At 38.9% G+C, this 20,578-nt stretch overlaps 3 protein-coding genes and 2 long non-coding RNA genes across 5 annotated transcripts in view; 4 read left to right on the top strand and 1 right to left on the bottom strand.

The window, feature by feature from the left end:
• The window catches only part of LOC148716280 (uncharacterized), a 279,731-nt gene that overhangs the window by 115,979 nt on the left and 143,174 nt on the right, over nt 1-20,578 (top strand). The gene's annotated exons all lie outside the window — the stretch shown is intronic.
• LOC111347460 (uncharacterized) lies at nt 4,287-5,720 on the top strand. Its single transcript, XM_022954702.2, has 3 exons — nt 4,287-4,699; nt 4,828-5,567; nt 5,657-5,720. Exons 1-3 carry the CDS (start codon nt 4,361-4,363, stop codon nt 5,718-5,720), a joined length of 1,143 nt encoding a protein of 380 aa, XP_022810437.2. The 5' UTR covers nt 4,287-4,360.
• LOC148716297 (uncharacterized) lies at nt 5,761-7,089 on the top strand. Its single transcript, XR_015995075.1, has 2 exons — nt 5,761-6,212; nt 6,471-7,089. It is a non-coding gene; the product is annotated as an uncharacterized LOC148716297 (long non-coding RNA).
• On the bottom strand, nt 7,062-8,742 carry LOC148716296 (uncharacterized). Its single transcript, XM_088744277.1, has 2 exons — nt 8,508-8,742; nt 7,062-8,316 (listed from the first exon to the last, which is right to left on the bottom strand). Exons 1-2 carry the CDS (start codon nt 8,725-8,727, stop codon nt 7,310-7,312), a joined length of 1,227 nt encoding a protein of 408 aa, XP_088600403.1. The 5' UTR covers nt 8,728-8,742; the 3' UTR covers nt 7,062-7,309.
• On the top strand, nt 16,199-18,330 carry LOC148716295 (uncharacterized). Its single transcript, XM_088744278.1, has 2 exons — nt 16,199-16,544; nt 16,902-18,330. The coding sequence occupies exon 2, from the start codon at nt 16,975-16,977 to the stop codon at nt 18,184-18,186; it is 1,212 nt and encodes a 403-aa protein (XP_088600404.1). The 5' UTR covers nt 16,199-16,544; nt 16,902-16,974; the 3' UTR covers nt 18,187-18,330.

Raw genomic sequence — 20,578 nt, 5'->3', positions numbered from 1 at the left:
ACACTGTTGCTACTTTTTCCGCAGAAAAACTTGAACTTGTGTCATTTAGATCAGTTACTCCGTTATCGTCAGAAAAATATGAGCAACAATTTTCAAATTTTTTCAGTCGCCTTTCTTGGTTTCTGAAGGCTTTGAAGAGAGCATCGCTTGCGCGTTTCAATTCATAGAGGTACTGATGCAATCTCTCCTCTATCTGGGCTCAGTTCGTTTTTAGAACGGCTTTGGATACTTCTGCATTCTATTTTTGAATAAAAAACAGGGTCTTTGATATGATCTCTTCGTTCTTATGGATATTTCCGGAAGGAGCTAATTCATTGTTACTCGTCTTCTTGACAGTATCATACTCTTGGGGATAAACTGTTTGAAATCTTTCTCGGAGAACTTAGAGCTGCGAAGCCCTAACTTGAAGTAGTTCGGCTTTTTTTAAAGTCCACGCTGTCTCTATCACTCCTAGCAATTCCGTTTTATTGAAACTTATTGTTTCGTTTGACACTTGTAACTCTTCCGCTTTCATATTCTAATACCTCCGTCTCTCCCTTTCCAGCCAGCAAGGATGGCTTTTAATTTCGGCTTTGCGGAACGTTTGCACTTTGCTGAGTAAACGTCGTGAAATAGTGTCTGTCACTTCGCTCTGTCTCTCCTTCTCCAATCTATATTTAGTCTCGGCAGCGAGGTGCTTTGACTGTTTAAGATAGGTATCCGAATTTTTTTTCCATGATCTAAACCAATATGTTCTTTGAAATGTAGAGTGTACAAACCTTGGATTTCATCAGAATTTTCTACGCAGTAACGCAGCATTAACCGTGATTCCTGATTTGCTCCCTGTGGGACATTTTTAAAAAGAAATCGGAAAGATGAAGGCATCAATTCCTGGACCTCGTTTTTAATCTTTTCCCTCAAATCAACAAGAAGCATCTCTAAGTCCACTGTGAGACCCGCAAAACATTTTCCGTCGGAAACTAGCCGTAACTTCATTATGTAACATTTGGGAGCAGTGCAGCATCGAATGTTAAATAGAAGGTAGCTATCGAAGATTTGAATTTTTTTTTTCCTTTTTTCCAAATGCTGACGCATAAAATTGACGCGTACGAAACTGAACGCAGATTATTGCACTGGCATGTTTTTCTTTAAGAAATTTCTCACGTTGGATGATGATGTTGGAACAATGGCTGTCATTGTGTCATTAATTCTCCCCTAACAGAAGCTCTCGTAAGCGGAAAATAATTATTCTCCTTAAGGACGCTTTGTTTTCTATTCCCGTTTATGGCTCCTTTTCAAATTTTCCGCAAGACACCATCTCACAAGCGGACGCGCACAGTTTGTAACGTAAAAATTGGATATTTCTTTTGTTCACGCAGTAAAATTTATCTTGAATTATAATAGACTAAAAGATCAGAGGGGATCAGTTTCTCAATCGGTTTGTTTTTGTAATTTGACATGACTGCACATGGGGCAGCGCTGTGTGAAGGGCGCATAAAATACAATCACAATTAAAAGAAGATGAAAGGTGATTGTTCAAGGTTTCCAACCAAAAAAAAAGCGTCTTCTTTGTTTGAATAAAAGGTTATTGTGGCTAAAACAATAGAACTTGTTACGCAAATCATTGCGCCTTAAGATGAAAATTACTGACACCGGAAGCACACATTTGTAGCAACGCTTTTATATGTATCTACGATTACGTTGTGATCAAAACTGACTATATCAGACGTCTGTCAACACTGGTTCCATCGTAACCTGCTCTTTCGCGGATATTTGAGAGGATATCTTGGCGTGCCCTTGGCCTTTACTTCAATTTCTGATTCAAAAGGTATGTGCAATGGCTAAGTCTGTACTAAGTAATTTTTCCAGTTGTTATTTTATTGCAGTTTTCAGCTATCCCAAATTTTTTTTTTACAACAAGAAAGTTGAACGTATTGATATATACAGTCTTGTCCCCCATTTGAATTCATCACTTCATTGGTTTTAGTTTGTTTTTCGCTCTACAAATTGCCAAATACCCTGCACATTAATTCACTTCTGGGTTTTCCTGTTCCATTTTTTTTTTTTTTACGAGGCAACTGAAGTTTATAGACACCTGTCGAAACAAGTATGACACGTGCCATTTACAACTGAGGTAATGTTCCTTCCTTCAGCTTGAGAAGAAACAGGCCAAAAACAAACAAGTGCCTCTTTGCTCTATTAATTTGGACGAAACGAGAATATAATTATTTTCCACTCATCGCTTTACCAGCTTGTTAAAAACATTGATCAGTTCGAGAATCGGTACTTTTCTGGCTGGCATGTATCTGCTTGAAAAAGAGAGAGCGTTATTTTTACATCATTACTGCTTCTTCTGCCACTACTGTTACGATTTTTAGGAAAGGTAACATTTTCCGCTAACACCCCTTCTGGACATATTTGAGTTTGAGTTCAAGTTCGATTTTTGTCGTAATTCGGGTTATAGACTTCGAATTGTGGTAACGTTTTTAGACATGATCGAACCTGTAGTGAGAGGTAGGATGTAAAAACCCCTAACGTTTTGTTCCCTTTAGTTGCTGTAATTTTTAATTCCATTATTAAGCGGTAAGCGGTAACCACTGTTAAATCGTTCGTGGTCAAACTTTGCCAAGTCCCAACGGCCTGTTTGTGCTGTCCTCCACACGCATGGAACAGCCATTTAAGCAGGAGCTAGTCAATTATAACTGAGAATGATCTTTCAAGTAAAGTTTAATCCATTTTCATATAAGAAAAGTAACGTCTTACAAAGTATGTTTCGGTGAGTTTTTGTTTTTGGATATTTCGGATTTTGGTCACCATTAGGCAATATTGAACTTTGTAATCTATGGTCCCCAACCTTTTTGCTTGTGCAGGTTTTTTGTCAGCCATACACTGAAATTATTTCAAAGGTAACGCGCGTATCCGGTCACTGTGTTGTGAATAGTATTGCAGATGCATTCATAGACAAATTTCCCAAGTGTTTCATTTCATTTCGCGAACAAGAGCTAATTATGTGTTTTGATCTCTTCTTTCTACTAAAAAAATATCATTGAAAAGATGTAATTCGTAACCGTACTATGCTGCACGTTTTAAATTGTTGAGCACAGTACATTTCAAATCGCGCACAGAAGGAATTAGGGGTCTTAGATTTTCTGGGTGTGAATTTTGATTTTCAAGGTCTGAGGTATCTTGACACCCTCTTTAGTTTACGCCACAGTGAGAAAAAATAACAATCATTATTTATTCAGTTCCCATTGGGCCAAAAAAATTTCTTTCCTTCAACAGAAGTTCAACTCGATTTGTAATTTGAAATCTAACTCAAAGTTGAATCCAAACTCGATGGTTCGCGCTTTATTTCGAGTAACTTGTCCTTTCAAGGCTTTAGGGAAAGAGAATGAGGTGGAAAATTAAAGTGTGATTTAGGGGAGTAGATTTCTTCTCTTAACTTAATTTGCTACGCCTACCAACGGCTACTTTAATGGAAACTGGTTTCTATTTCCTTCGTGAATACAATTGTAGAATGGTTGAGGTATAACATTAGGTACATTTTGCCAACAAATACCACTTATTCTAGTTTGTCGAGAGTTACTTCGAATACAGTTGCAAGGTGATTTAGCATCACTCAATAAATTCATAAGTTAGTGTCAAGAAAACTGAGCCTACTGAATAATAACCACAGAAGAGACAATAGAGGAAACCTTTTGAGACATTTGTTGTTGAATGATCGACATTAATATAACGCTTGGCTAGAATTTCATAATCATGCAGGGCAGAGTTGAACGCGAGCACTCTCTTTATAAGAATCCCGCAGTTTAGAGCCTTTATTAAGGAATGTAATCGAAGGAATCAAGCCAATTAAAATTCTTTAAGTATTATGTAATTACCAAGCCGCATTTGTTTCATCTTTGTCGCAGTAGTCTTTGTGACACAGAAAGTGTGATAAAATCTCAACTTTTTTTTTCTGCGCAGTAGTTTGCTTTCATGTTCTCTTGTATGTCAGTTTTAGAAAGTGTTTTGCCGAGAGTCATCAAAGTCAGCTACCTCATTAATGCCTCTAGGCAAGCGCTAAAATGGAATTTTCGAAATGTTTCGAGCACTGCCTTTCAAAATCATAAAATGAAAAGTTAGAGTAGACGAAGAAGAAAGTGGTCGTTACAACTGAACCTTTGAGGTCAGTGTGACCCAATTTATGTCTTGAAAATCTCTTGAGCTGAATCACCTTAAGGCAAAAGTTCTTCCAACGAAAAATCCTCGCCAGAACTAAACACTTGCCGAACGCAATTTAAGCCACCCAACGAGGATCACAAACAATAGACCCATTTCAGATGTGACGTCATGACACGTGATCTCGCGAACTGGAGGACAACTTCAAGTCTGTTTACAAATGGCAGCGCGAGGCACTACAAAGCGAGGGTTTTTACCCGGGTATTTCGAGGGCTTGCAGTTGAAAGACGCTAAGGAAAGGTATTTAGAGAAGTTGAAAGATATTGACGCAGAAGATCCTTACAAAATTCCGCGAAACGAGTGGATAGATGATGTAGATTCTTGGCCGAACGTGACATACATACACGTTGGAATGTATCTCCTGTTTAAGAAAAGTCCTTACACTGAAGATCAACTAATGAACTACAAGAGCTTGGATTGCTTTCAAAATTTTGCGAACGGATGGGTGCGGGAAATTTTAAGCAAGAAATTTGGCGAGAATCGTCTCTTAATTGCGAAGGTAAGATACAAGAACTGCAAATTTGATCGTGGCATGTGCATGTGATCATGGCAACTACCATGACTTAAATGTTATCGCAGTTGCCTTTCCAAGCAAGTTTACTTATGCCTTCAATGTTTCATCTTTAGGTTAATCATTCTCAGAGGATGTCGGAAAAGCCCCTTACCCCCTGGGTGGTTTGCGAAAAGCCAGGGAAAGTGGTTTCTGCCCACTGTGACTGCATGGCTGGCCTGGGTGAGAGCTGCCCTCATGTTGCTTCACTGTTGTGGGCTATTGAAGCTGGATGCAAACAAAGGGATTCTCTGACAGTCACAGAAAAGAAAGCCAATTGGGTTCTTCCATCAGCCGTGAAATCTGTGCCTTATTCCAGAGTAAAAGATATCAAATTTTCTAAAACTCCTTCCAGTGCTGCTTCAGTCATCAAAGAATCATCTGTTGGAGCCCCTTCAGAGGCTGAACTGACTGAATTTTTTAATAACATCAATAAGTGCCCTTCTAAGCCAGCTATTTTGTCCCTAATTCCTGACCATGCAGTTTTCTATGTTTCAAAGTCTCTAACTCCTGATCTACCTGATGTGCTGTCCAATTTGTATGATGAAAGCCTAGCTAATGCAGACTACCCAACTTTACTGGAAAAGGCCGACGAAATAGTTGAAGAAATTCAAGTAACTAAGAAACAACAGGCATTGGTGGAGGAAAGGACTCGAGATCAGGCAGACTCGGGACTTTCGTTTAGAATGAGGACTGGGCGCATAACAGCATCCAAGTTTAAGAATGCCTGTCACACAGATCCCTCTTGCCCGTCACATTCCCTGATCATGAGCATATGCCACCCAGAAATGGCATGGTTCAACACGGAGGCCACTAAGTGGGGCTGCCAGTATGAAAAAGTAGCCAAGGAAACCTATGCAAGTTTTCAAAAAGGGAAACACAAGAACTTCAGTATGTCATATTCAGGCCTCTTTGTGAGCATGGACCACCCCTACCTTGGAGCATCACCAGATGGGTTAGTGTGCTGTGATTGCTGTGGAGCTGGTGCATGTAAAATTAAGGTATTAATTTGTGCTTGGGTGAAGTTTTTATATGGCGGTGATATGTTAGATTTTGTAGTAAAGATACCAGATGACTTTTTCAATAATGTAAGATGGTTTATTAATGTTAGTCTGCAACAGATATGGCCAGGTCAGCTCATGTTTGCAAATAGCATGTTTCATTGACCTTTCTAATTAACAAATATAACATGTTCAATTTCTCAGCCAGTGACTTAGGAAAGACATTCCTAATCCTTGAATTCTTTTGGTCATTTTGATTTGAAATTCCAAGGCTGAATTTTGGATCATTTTAAATAAAGTGAAGACATTACACTTCCATGAGCTTTGATTTTTTTTGTTAGTGTCCGTTTTGTCACAAGAATGATGACATCTCCACGTCTGCCCAGGACAAGAATTTTTGCTTGGAGGTGACAACAACAGGAGTACATCGACTCAAGCGAAATGACCAATATTATTACCAGGTACACCAGAGGTTAAAATCTTAATAATGTTACATTTCATTAATTTTGGGAAATTGTACCTGTGTTATATAATGGAACCCTTTCAAGAGCAGTTTTACAAATATTTCAGCTACAGACAAAAACCTTGGCAAGTGTTCTTGTCTGAGTTTCTAGAATATGAGATGGTATGTGAGATATTAGGCTGCTACAATAACAATATTGATGCTAAATTGTAAATAGCAGTAAGGTTTTGATCCTTTGTATTTTTTTTTTCAACAGGTCCAGTTGCAGCTGATGTGCACAGATTTGAAATATATTGATTTTGTTGTTTGGACTAAAAAGGGTCTTTTTAATTGAGAGAATTTTTCCAGACAAATTGTTTTGGGAGGAGAAGGTTCCTAAAGCAAAAGAGTTTTTTGTGCGAGCAATTTTACCTGAGGTTATTGGCCGATGGTACTCGAGACCAGTCACATCTTCGGCAGATGGGTCTGCTACAGTGGAAGGGGGGAATGTTAATGAATTTTGTTATTGTAGGGGTGAGGAACATTGGCAAATGGTTGGATGTGATGATAAAAGGTGCAGCTATCAGTGGTTTCACTTGGAGTGTCTAAAATTAAACACGTTTCCAAAATCAAATACATGGTACTGTCCAGATTGCCAAAAGCGACGAAAAGGGAAATCTATGCGAAGCGAGTAGGCAGTTACAGCATGGGTGGAATCTCAAGTTAACAATACTGACAATATTTGAGTAATTTTTTTTTTAAACAGATAAAACCAACCCATGAACTTCTACATTTTTCTATCATGAGATTCAAATACACCTTTTTGTGAACTAGTTAAAAATGGTTGTGTGGAAATTTAAGATAAGGCTAATATTAAAGTGTTTAATCAAATGGAACTACTGAGTCACACATATTCACTAGGGCACAACAACTTGTTACGATCTTATCTAGGGTAGTTACATCCCCATTGCGTACAGCGACAAAATCAATTGGCTGAGTAGCACTCAGAATGCTATATTTCTTTCGAATATTTCCAATGACCCTCTCCACATGAATGCGAACATTTGCTATCCTGCGGGTTTGCTCCACCTCAATTCCACTGAGTTGCTTTTTCCCTTATGTAAAAGCGGGAATCTTGATTGTAGAACAAAATAATCCCACTGACTCTTGGATATCAAACCCCCTGTCAGCAAGAATGACATCCCCTGGGTTAAGATGATCTAAAAGCCCACTATTTTCTGTAAGGTGCTTGTCACTAACCCTCCCACCCCACCCTTCTGAAATAAAACTTACAGTACCTTGAGGAGTAATACCTATAAGATACTTCACAGTATTATGGTGTTTATATGATGAAAAGGTCTGGGCCCTTGCAAGAGGATTCAAAGGGCGGTCCAGAAATATTTCAAAACAGTCAATGATAACGATACAGTTTGGGCAGTGCTTGTGGAAGTCCATTGGTAGGGTTTTACGAAGAGCATCCCTGTCAGGCCAGATTATCAAAGGTTTAAGCCTATGGTTAAGTACATCAACAACATGCAGAAATGTGCGAGACACAGTGGCCTCACTAATGCCCCCAAACCTGTACCCCAAGTCCCTCCCTATCAAATTTAACCTCATGCGAATTAATCCAAGTAAAACTTTTTGAAAGGGGCTTAAAATCCCCCTTGATGATTTCTGGTCTGGACTAGAATTCTTAAGAAAATTAAACAAACATAACAAAAGTGACCAATTTGGGAGCCCGGTGTAAAATAAAACCTTGTCATTGTCTTCTTTAAAAGAGTCCTCATTGAGGGAGTTCATTCTCAACTTTTCTTTGAGTGTAGCATTTTCCTTCTCTAAACCTGATATATAAGCACAAGTAATTTCCGTTTGGCACTCTTTCACTGTGGGTTCTTCAATAATGGGTGCATCTTCATCTCCATCTTCAATGCCATCTGATGGTTGGTGACAGGACAGTTCTAGCAGAGCACTAGCACATTCACTCTTCCTTCGCTTTTCAATCCTTCCTTGTGATCTTTCATATCTTTCATTGCTAGTCACTGAAACACCACGGAAATCATAACCAAGATTCTGATTTGGTGCCCAGTCCGGGTTTTCCTTATGATAAATTGACGACGGTTTTCCTATGTAGATGGGACTGAGATCAAACAACTGCCATTCGGAACATATACAAACGAAGACAACGCTTAACGCCTTCAATCGTGGGCATAAAACTGAAGTGTGTGGAATCGAGAGCTGAGCAAATAAAGTTCAAAATCACCAGAAGCGATCATTATGCCTCGTGATTTGTGGCATAAAGTACATTTATACAAACCTGAAATAAAATGGTCCCCGCAAACTCTGTGAAATACACTGGGATCAGCCCCTAGATCTTCTCTTCGGATCCTGGAGAGCCAAGTCGCTCTACGTTCGATGCTTAAAGCTCGCTTTTTAGCGTTCGATCTGGTCACAATTGCAGGTATGCGAAAATAACTTTTGTCCTTTTCTCTGTTAGAACGGTTTGAGCAACCAAATACCACACAAAAGTTCACCATGACAGGAACAATCCAACAATAAATTCACTCCAGCCTCAAGCATGTGTTATTTGATTACAACTGTTTGTCCTCCAGTTCGCGAGGTCACATGTCATGACGTCATATCTGAAAGGGGTCTATAGCACCATTGTCCTTAAAAAAAATTTAACACGTAACAACAGGTAAAGATTGATAGGGGAAGAAAACTTGCAGTGAAACATGTTTTGTTGAGAAATTGCAGAACACAATGGGAGCAATAAGAGCCATTTTTTCCAAAAAGCTAATCGAAGGAAATGGATTTGTTAATGACCGTTTAATCGTTCGTCTGAGGATGCAAGAGCCGGGCTGGTCAATTGTATTCGAGTCGATGTTCGCCTGCTTTCCTGTTAGTCTATGAGTCGCTATTTGTAGCACCATGGTTTTCTGATTAACTGCATGTTCACAAATTTTCTATCTGCTCAAATGTAGTGTTCTCTATAGATGTCACGTTAAAACGTTTAAAAGAAACTTCCTTTCCTCCTCTCTCTGAAATTCAGCTTAAATTTATCCAGAAATATTAGTCCAAAAAAAAAAAAAAAAAGACCTAACTACTGAGTTGTTGATGTAAACGACTAAAAAGAAAATGTAATTTGAAGTAGCTTAGAGTAGAACGGATGAACCCGCGCTCGAAGAACCAGTTCCTCATAAATAGAAAAAAGTAGCTAGATGAGAAAAGCAAAAATTTCACATATTTCACATACACAGAAATATATATTGTAATTTGGAGCAACTTGTGGAAGTTTCGGCAATGGGCTACGGCGGTGACTGAATACTTGCCTAATATTTGACAACTTAACTTAACAACTAACAATTGCATCCGGCCATTGCATCCGTGGGTGTAAGGATGCGTAAATTAAGCACTGTGAATCGCCAAATTCTAATCCTTTTGTTTACATTTAGAAAGCGAAAGTTTTTCCATGTATTCATGTGAAATATGGGTATGTGAGTAGATTTAAATCTGCTTGCATAGTAATAGTCTCAGAACTTGACATACATTTTAAAAGAGGTGGAGAATGTGATGACTAATTAAGCAATTACTTACTAAGCTAAAAGTAATCTCTCCAATTTCATCGAAATTGCCGTTGCGTTGAAAGGTAATCAGGATCCCGCCAGCGTGCCTTAAATAAAACGATAACTGATGACTTTTCTAAGAAATTGTAATTTTTATCGTTTCTCATTTATTTTGTCAGATTCACTGCAATTCTCGCACTGTATTTACCCGCAAAAAAGCCTGCAGGAAATATCTTTTATACAAGACTGTTACATAGGACTGGATTGTAGTCTGCCTCTCTATCTCGCACTCTGTTCGGTACGCACAGGAACAACTCACACTGTGCCACGTTAGATTAACCTATAGTAGTGCATTCTATTCGGTACGCACAGGAACAACTCAAACTGCCACGTTAGATTCTCTTTCAGTCTCGCAGTCTACTAGGTATATACAGGAACAACTCAAACTGTGCCACGTTAGATTGACCTAAAGTCGTGCATTGTAGTCGGTACACACAGGAACAACTAACACTGTGCCACATTAGATTCTGTAAGGTCTCGCCCTCTACTCGGTAAGCAGAGGAACAACTCAAACTGTATAATGAAGCCTGTAATGATTAAGTTGGAGACTGGAACATCTCTGGCAGTAATCTTCGTTGATGATGTGAGTGTAAATCTCAATGATGTGCGTAAACAACTTCGCGAAGAAGTCGATGAACTGGTGCCTAAGAATTTCCATTTCATCTCTACCTGGGGATCACCAGTAAGCCACTTTCAGGAAGGCAATATGAGCCTTTCAGATGCCCTCCACAGCGATGATGCATTGTTGCTCCGTGTGTTCAAAGAAGGCAATGTGAGCTTAAAGAGAACTGCCCCTAAAGAGCCAGACGAACACAACCCCACAAAAGAAATTCCGGAGGAAAGCTCCGCGTCAGGGTCGTCAGGCGTTAAAGAATCGCCGTGCAAAAATCCAGCTGCTAAGCGTTCCCGCACAGTTCAGAGTACGTTGACGAGAGTTTTTGGAGCAAAATCTTCTCCTACAACTCGATACGCATCGGCTGCTGTAAGGAAGGGAGTACACCTTTACTCGGAGAAGGATATCGAGACTTCCTCCCGATCAGAAAAAGAGAGGAGAAAATGGTGGAACGAGAAGGCTAAGGAACTTTGCGAGAATTCGCGTTATGAAAGTTTGAGGGGAGAAGCCATCGACCAAAAGTTGCACGAGGAATGGAAAATAAACAAGGCAACAAAAATGTTGCATGAAGAAAAAGAAACAAGGAAAGCTATAGAAGAAATTATTGAAAGATACCCCGACCTGGACCAGTATTTAGCATGGAAAAATAAAATGAAAAGTGAAACTTTGGTGCGAAACGTAACACGTGTGGAGGTGGCAGCACAACAACTGAAAAGAAGCAGAGACAAGGTAGAGAAGCTGAGTGCTCGGCTTCAAAATACAGAGGAAACAACCGCAGAGTTTTGTAAACTCAAGAAAGAAATGGAAGAGCACCAAGGTGCCCACAAATTCCATATCAGAGAGTTGACAAAGGCACAAGATGCTATGAGCAAAGTGCTCTCTACAAAGAAAACACAACTTCGCAAGTTGATGGAAAAGTCGCGGGTAGTTTCTAAATCAAAATGAAACATTTTGACAGGATAGGAATTGTAAACACTTAGCGGTTCAAATGTGAGGTTGACGAGAGAGGAGTGCCCGGAGTAATTTGAATAAAGGATTCGTGATTAGGTTTTTCGCTTTTTACAACTTGTTAATACTCTGCAAAATTTTAAATAACTCGGCATAAATATTACTGAACTGGAATAAACAGGGGTTACATATTAGACTGTTCCTTTCGCAGTACTTTTACAGGGTATTCTGGCGTGGTCTCTTCCTTTGCCTGGAGTTTTGATTCGAGAGGTACATTTAATATGTAGAATGTAATTAGCGCGCAGCAACTTGGGAATTGGGATGAATCATTCCCACGAGTTGTCACTCAATTTCCTTTCACAACATTTAGCTTCCATTCTTGATAAATTTTTCTTTCAGTGTACAAGAAAAAGAACGAAACGTCTTGCCCATTTGAGTTGTCGTTGAAAGCGACGAAGAAAAAAATTAAAACAGAAATTAGATCGAGTTGTTCAGGTCGAAAGGAGGAACTCACGCTCGAAGAACATGTATCTTAGATTGAAAGTAACACAAAGTTATTTGATACGGAATACAAAACTAGTACATCCTGAAAACACAGGAATGTAGATGACATTTTCGAGCCAACATGAAAACTTGTGGACTGCGTCAACTTCGGGCCGGAAAGTTTGTATATTCTCGTTGCAAAAAGACCCATGCCGACATCTGTCAATGTATGATCAGTTCTTGACATTCGAGCGGTTTCTAGTCCTTTACGCCCTATTTCCGGTTTTTCTTATTTCATCTATTAAGATTTCATGGTATATGTTCTTTCACTTTAGAATGTCGCGCAGTTGGGGAGAAATCGTTTCGGAAGAGGAGAGAGAGGAGAGAATGTGTGGAGAGAGGGAAAGGACAAGGGATGAAGAAGAACGAAGGAGGATAAGGAGTGAAAGGAGAGAACGCCTGGGGAGAAGAGAGAGAAGAAATGGGAGGTGAACAGGTGATCTCAGAGATCGCCTGTTAACCAACTGTGAGTTTCAAGAGCCTTTCATTAATAGGATTATGTCACCAATAATGATTTACTAATAAATTTTGTTTGATCATCTTTATCAATAGCCCCTCGTTGCCACCGGTGCCAGGGGAGCGGCCATTTCTCAGCACAGTGCTCTTCTGAGCCAAGAAGAGGCCCAGTGTACCGCTGCCACAGATGTGGGGGAATGGGCCATTACCGGGCCCATTGCCCAAATCGGCGTCGTCCAAGCACAACCTATCGGAACCATGACCCACACCGCAGAAATGCACAAAACATCACAACGCAACGTCCTTATGCCGCACAACACTACACTAACCAAACAACCCTTCATAATGCCGCACAAAATAATAATGCACATTTTCATAACCCTAACCCACCACAAGATAATAAATCAGCTCAAGTAATTAATAATTTTTATTTTTATTCCGCAATGGAAAACTTCCGCTATAATTAGTTTTTTTTTTTGGACATTTGTCTTTTTTCAACTAGTTTTTTCCCTTGGTCCTTTGTGCCAACGTTTAAAATATTTTATCATAACAAGTATAATTATAAAATGACGATTTTTTTATGTAACACACCTTTTTTCCAAATAAAATTTTTATTGTATGTTATTGTCCTATCTTTCTCTTGTCAGTTTACATCACTTGAAATTGCTTATTGTCATTATTAGCACAACTAAATAATCCCCACAACTATTCACACAGCCCAAAGAAATTAATTTATTTGGTATACAAGTAATTTCTCAGGTGGCATAAGAAGAGAAACTGGATTTTTTATTTGTTTCGTTCTCCCTGTCTGTTCTTTGAAAAACAAAGACCCCCCAAAAAACCCGAATAAATTGTGAAGTAATGGGAAATTAGAGCTTCAATATCAGTCTTTTTGTGCATACAAGGTGACCATGGCTAATTGACATAATTTTAGATAAATCAGAGTGTGCGCATTTTCATGATCACCTAGGAAATTGCATTGGCTATTATTAGTATTAAGTTTATCATCCTCTTCTTCCCTCCATCATTCCTTGATTTGTTACTAATGTAGAAAAACAAACAACCACTCTTGAACTTAAAATCAGCACAAAAACTGTTTTTAAGAAAACTGGAAAACTGGATATTCCTTATTATTAAAAACTGGATCATTGGATAATGCAATTTAAGACTTTTTATTGGCTTAGCCATTATGGTATATGAGCCAATATACCATAATCTACAAATATGGTAAGCGTATGCGTCAGCTTAAAATCAAAAGGAAGCTAACAAATCAGGTTTTTTCTTACAAAATAATAATTTCTTGGGGGCGTTTTTAATAAAACAATTATTGCACTCGCGCTTGTTGGATATGTGATGATTGATAGCCAACGTGCGCTCGTGGAATAATTGTTAATTAGCTCAAGTGTCACATACATGAAGTATAATTCTGATCCACTTCATTTCCGCTGACACAAGTGAACAAAATGGCGACTTAGGACTTGGGGAAATTTTGGCAGAATAATGCATTCGTAACCTTGAAACCTATTTCATCTCTCATTCGGTTCTCGATGTGCTTTATGTACTTCAGTATTTTGGGATGTACTGTTCGATCGCCACCCCTCCCGGAAATATATGGCCTCGGCCTTCATCATCTCATGTAGTTTATGCGTGTTCGATCGCCAACGTCGAACCCCCTCTCGGAAATATATGCCAACCCCCTCCAGGAAATATCATTCAACCCCCCCCCCAGGAAATGGATAGCTTTGACCCCCCCTCCCCCTAAGAAATCCCGGGCCTTCAATAGGGGGGGTGCGGATTTTAAATGGAATGGCCCATTAGAGGTGAGAGGGTTCATTTTGACGTACCAAACATACTTCCAGAAGACGATGTGAGTTTAGCTGAATATGAAACTCGTATTAAGGAGTGTGAGAACTGTTTCAAGACTGTTGAGAACTATGTCATTCAAAATGCTTTTGCGTATGGTGCGTGGTTGGATAAAGCATTTAATAAGTTTCAAAATGATAAGAAACATGGTCTTATTTCTGGAAATTTTGATGACTGGATTAATCAACGATGTAAGGTGAAACCAAGACGAGCACGACAACTGCGGAAATTTTACAAACTTTTTTCACCCTATAAAAAGGTGTTACGTGGTAAGTTACCATTTATATGGTTTGATAAGAATGGGAAGTCTGTTGTGGAATATTTTGAAGGTCATCCAGTTGAAGCAATGCCTTGGACACATGAAATAGACTGCACTTGTGGTAATTGTATGTAATTGTATTAAATGTAGTAGTATAAAAATGTAATCTCACTTAAAATATAATCTCATGTGTCTCCTGCAGGAGACAACGGATTTTGATTGGTTGAGTGAATTATGAATTGCGTTACACAGCGTTACGTGTCTCATGCAAGTGTCTCCTGCAGGAGACAACAGATTTTGATTGGTTGAGTGAATTATGAATTGCGTTACACAGCGTTACATGTCTCATGTAAGTGTCTCCTGCAGGAGACAACATGTTTTGACTTAAAGATTATTTAATATAACAATAAATGACCTTTTCATTATGAATAATGATGATAAGATCAGTGATTCCTTCATGATACACCTTTTGCATCTTTTTATTACGACTTAGAAACTCTCCAAAAGTATGAACAATGAGAACATGTGGGTTATTTTCATAATGTTTAAAAACAGACATCATAAGATCGTATTCAGACATTATACTATATCATTATACTAAATTGTAATGTCCGTATGCGTAACTATTGATACCATCCTTGAGAATATATCGTTTATCATCAAAGCAACTTAATGATACTTTATTTAATTCATAACTACAGATTTCATGTTCGTCACTACGGATGCTTTTCATCTTGTGATGCATTTGTTTTGAATTGAATAAAACATCTTTGTAATTTTCATGTTTAATGTCTTTTTTAATCACATTCTTCTTAACACCTTTCGCTGTACGACTACCTTGATTATTATTCTTAATGTAACCATACATCTTCGATCTCAGACCAATAAATTCAACTACTGGAACTCCAGCAGCTTCATCTTTCATTTTACCAATCACTTTCTTGTTCTTTTTGTAAAAGTATGGAGAGTTTTCAGTATAATCACTGTTATCAAACATATGTCTATCCTCCTGGAAGTGTTTGTATATACATCGTCCGCTTCAATTTCATAAGTCAGTGAATCAGTGTCTGTAAATGATAACTTTGCTTTGTTTCCATATTTGTGTTTGATGTAACCATAATGGAAATCATACATCAAAGTCTTTGAAAGATCAAGAATACACATACCAATATAAGCTGGTCTGTTTAAAGTTAATGTTTCTTTGATTTTGTGTACAGCAACCAGATTCTCATTGAACATTTTACTTGACACAAATGTTGGTCTAGATGCTAATTTCAACAACTTATTCTTGTCAGTGATGAGTCTTACATCTTTCTAAGATTTTCCATTGTCTTTCCAAATACAGAATTATTTATTAATTTGAAAAAGTCTTTCTCGAAAGCATTCTTAGCTTGAGTTCTCTTTTGTGTATTAAAGTCGATGTATTGTTTTAACCAGGGTGACTGATTAAATTCAAGAGCTCTATGGATAGTTTTTAATTTCATTCCAAGATCGAGATATAACTGAAGATTTCGGTAATGCAGAACGTATTTCTCTTTGTTTGACAATGTTGGAATCAATTTTGATATAAGACCTGTTGATATGTTAAATTTCTCAGCGATTTGTTTACTGTATGGTGACAACATGTCTGGCGTGACTTTAATCTTTTCTGGTGCTAATAGGTCCTAAAGTGCTTACGTCACGTTTCCATAGCACCGGAATTCTGTGGTCTAAACAAACCAATATGGCGTCCCTAGCGTGACACATTGTTGTTGACCTCGAGCACTTCAAGAGCTATAATAGCGCATTTTATCCTCCAATAATAGAAATAAGATAAAGAGAATCAAGATAACCTTTGGCCTTACTATTGAAGAGTATAATAAGCGGACAAAAGCACCTGGTGAGCAATAATTCGAGTCAAAACGCCACGGAGACGAAGTTTGCGATGGGCCAGTGTTTTCATCCAGATTGCAATCACACATCTGAAAGCCACTGCTGCTGATTCTTTTCGTTTCCAGACCAGAAAAAACATAAAACACTCTATGATAAGTGGATATCATTTGTAAGGTGAGTATTTTTCGAATAATATATATTTCGATGCTGTACCATCGATTAGAAATAGCTGTTTTTTTTTTATCTCAAACTGATTCACAATTAGCTGTTTCTCTTTCTTGTCTTATTTGTTTTCTCGCGGCTTTGCCTTTCCTTGTCTTCAGTCTTGATCTAAGATTATTTAGTTACTAAAAAACTATATGATAGTTGTGAGTATCAAAGCTTTTACACTAACTAGTATTAAGTAACAAGCTCAGAGAAATACTCGCTTCGCATTCACGTCTTAGACTACAAGGTTAAGCATGTAACCAACTAAACTTTGGGTTTTTTAAGCGCAAGTATAGTAACTGCTTCTGTCTTTTTCTGTTATAGGAGAGGAGATAGAAAGCCCAGCAAACATTCGCGACTTTGCAGTTGTCACTTTAAAGATGGGCGAAAAGAAAATATGCCTACCATCAGTGACAAAAACAGGCACAAGCTGTTTGATAGTTTGGACTTGCTGCCAGGTACAGGACCAACACCTCCCAGTACACCTACCCCCAAGAAAAAACGGAAAGTGTCTGCCGAGCCCACGAAATTACCAACTGTAGCATCTGTGCTTGAAGAGATTAAAGAGAACTCTGAACCATGTTCCACTGAATGCTCACAAGAGGAAAAGACAAGTTCCAAAGAAGCTCTGCTGTCAATAGAGCTTGACATGACTTCAACAGAACTTGCTAAACACAAGGAAATGTCAAGTTACTATAGTGCACACTACTCTGCTAAGAGCTTGAGCCCTGAGGTGATACGGATGGAGACAGGTCTACCCACTAAGGATGTTTTTGATATTGTTGTGGGATATGTTTCAAGATTCAAGGGTGAAATAAACTATTATGCTGGATGGAAGGTTGAGGCGATCACACTTGAGGACCAGATATTTATCACTCTGATGAAACTGAAACAAAATTATACCAATCTACATTTAGCCCAGTTGTTTTCATGCAGTGTTGCAACTGTTGCTAACATAGTACTAACTTTTGTCCATGTTCTGCATTCTCTCCTGTTCAAAGACATCATGACAACCGTGCCATCTAGAGAAAAGAACAAGATGTGTTTGCCATCCTCTTTCACTGAGTACAGCAGTTGCCGCATTGTGATTGATTGTACAGACATTGAAATTGCTGCACCTAAGCTCAAGTCCCAGCAGAATGCTAAATATTCCAGCTACAGGGGAATGAGCTCTTTCAAAGTCATTATAGGGGTTGCCCCAAATGGAGTTATAACCTATGTTAGTGATCTTTTTCCTGGCTCAGTCAGTGACAAGGTCATGGTTAAAGAGTCTGGGTTTTGTAAACATTTGAGTGCTGGTGATCTTGTTCTGGCAGACAAAGGTTTTCTCATCAGCGATGTAGTTCCAAGAGGTGTTTCAGTGAACATACCACCATTTCTCAACAATGGAAAGTTTACAGAGAGTGAGGCAAGGGCGACAAAATCAATAGCTCGATGTCGCATCCACGTAGAGCGTGCAAATGCAAGACTTAAGAGTTTTCGCATCCTTGGCTTCATCCCAGCATTTTTGAGGTGCCATGCTGACAAGCTATGCCAACTGTGCTCAGCTCTTGTTAATTTGCAGTATCCATTGATCAAGGATGGCTGCAAAGACTTTGAATTTGACTGAATAGAACTTTTTTTCAACTAAATTATAGTACAATGAGTTTTTAATATTATTTTTGTATTACAAGAAGCCCCACTGTAACAGATCAAATGGTATTGACATAGCTTTGGTCAAAAATATGATGTGGTCAGTTTTACATTTTTCTGATATTCATCACCTTTATGTTCATTAATACAAACTACTGTGTTCTGTGAAAATAGATTATAATGAAATCCAGTGACATTCTTAAATTGTCATTTCAACTAAATCCAGGTCAGGGGCATGTGACCAGTATGGAATTCTTTTGTCCAGTAGTTCCAAGTGTGAAAGTCGTGCTGGCTTAAAGGTTTTACTTTTGTGTCTGTGAAGCTGGGAGCCTGAGTCCAGGTGTATAAAACTAAAGCCACACTTAAATTAGCTTAAGGGATGGTGAGAGGTAGTCAGAAAAAATAACCTGTGTCTGCATGGATTTTGTTTTGGCTCCCTCCCCTTCCCTTTGCATTGCTATGCAAGCCTACTTAAGCGTGGCATAAGTTGGTTGCAAAAAAAAAAATTGTTTAAGCTTGCTTTCAGGAAGAATGTAATTTATTATTAAGTTACTATGCTAAATGGAAAAATGTGGGTTCTTTATCTTGTGTCTCTATCTGAGTGTAGAATATGTAATGTTATATTAAGAAATTAAAGTATGAAATTTAAAAAAATACCTTTTAACATTAGCTATTGCCTATTTACATTAGCTCCCATTCCCCCCCCCCCCTACTATGATTATGTCCAGCATCTGTGCACCACTTTTCAAAGTTCTCCCTCGGTAATCTTTGGGAATAGTTGATGAAAGTAAAAATCACTCAAGATAGTAATATTGTGCTCCCAAGATTCATCTCGTTCAATCTTGATAACTACACTATCCTTTGTGGTCCATACAACAAAGTAGCAGAATTTGCGCTTTGTCAGGAACATCTGGCCTTGACAGTGATGCCAGTAAACATGTGTGGCAGACAGCGTATAATTCCCTTCCTTCTCCTCCAAGTAAAAGTCTTTGTGCCCACAAGCTTCCTTGATTGTTGCATTTCGATGTGTGTAGGGGCACTTACACTCAATCACCGAGTCGTCTCCCACAAGTCCATCAGGGAAAGCACCCAGAACTCCCGACTCGTGTAGCCAAAGGCCGGTCTGTACAGGTGTAAAGTTTGTGATGTTGGTGAAGGATTCCAGGGCCTCAGTCTCATTGTCCTGTCCCCATGCAATTGCTTTAACTCCACTCAAGTTGTATTCCCCAAGTAGTCGCTTGATAAGAGACGGTGTAACTCTTTTTGCCTGGAGGACGGAGCCAAAATTACTGGCAGTCAGGCGGCCTCTACGAGCTTGGTGCCATGCAGGGCTGTTTCGCTGGCCAGCTGTGAGGGTGCTCACAACATTTATGGTTCTCTCCTCTACTTTGGCATTCTCAATCAAGTACTCTAATTGTTTTTCCTTCGTAGATGCCATAAGGAAACCTTCTGAGTAAATGATATCTTCAATCGTCTTGATCGGGAGAGGGGTAGCAGGTTGTGGTTCGGGACTCAAGATCCAGCAGGTCCCTGTAAATTTGCCATAGCGCTTTAGTTCGCTGTACAGCCACATCCGATCTTCTCGGCTAGGATCGCGCGCCAAAGGGCTGTAATCCTTCTTCTTCGGTGGCGCTGGAAACATCTGGCTTGCAGACTGTACGCTTTCTGCCTTTCGCTTTTGTTGCCATTGGCATTCCAGGTCCGTCCTGCTAAGGTTATGGATGCCATAAATAAATATGGCTGCCGCGTGACTGCACTTGAACTCGCCGCGAGGACACTCGCATTCTCTGTTTTTTATTTCAAGGTTTTCATCGAGATAAATCTGATAAAAAGATAATTCGAAACAGACACGTAAGTTGCAATATATATTCCGCAACATAAACGTTAAATTGGAGGTGAAATCGGGGTTGGGAGTTCTTCGAATTGAACATACGTGTTGTGATCCCAAATTGGCAACTTACTGTGACTTTGTAGTCCTTATTATTCATGCTTGCTTGGACTTCACCTTTGATGACTCCCCTGGAATAAATAAAGCTTTGGACATGGTCGGATTTGAAGTGGTTTTCTCCGCGATCAAGCGATTTCCGCTCTCCAGAAAAGAAAGAAACGAGTGAGCATATCGGTAAAGACGCCATGTTTGAAGTATGAGTTTAAACTGTTTAGACCAGAAAAAAATGCTGTCATGGCAACGTGACGTCACACTTTAGGACTCAATGGATAATCATTATGCAAATCATGTAACTCTTTTGGGTATTCAAGATCAACTTCTAGTATTAATCCTTTTTACTATTTTCTTTATATGAATCAAGGTTGAGTTTATCAATCTTCTTCCATTTGAATCCACCAGTTGGAAGGTATTGTGACATAAC

This window comes from Stylophora pistillata, chromosome 14, assembly GCF_964205215.1.
Source record: "Stylophora pistillata chromosome 14, jaStyPist1.2, whole genome shotgun sequence".
Taxonomy (NCBI): Eukaryota; Metazoa; Cnidaria; class Anthozoa; order Scleractinia; family Pocilloporidae; genus Stylophora; species Stylophora pistillata.
The sequence above is the reverse complement of the archived record's forward strand: the minus strand, read 5'-3'. Positions and strand labels throughout refer to the sequence as shown.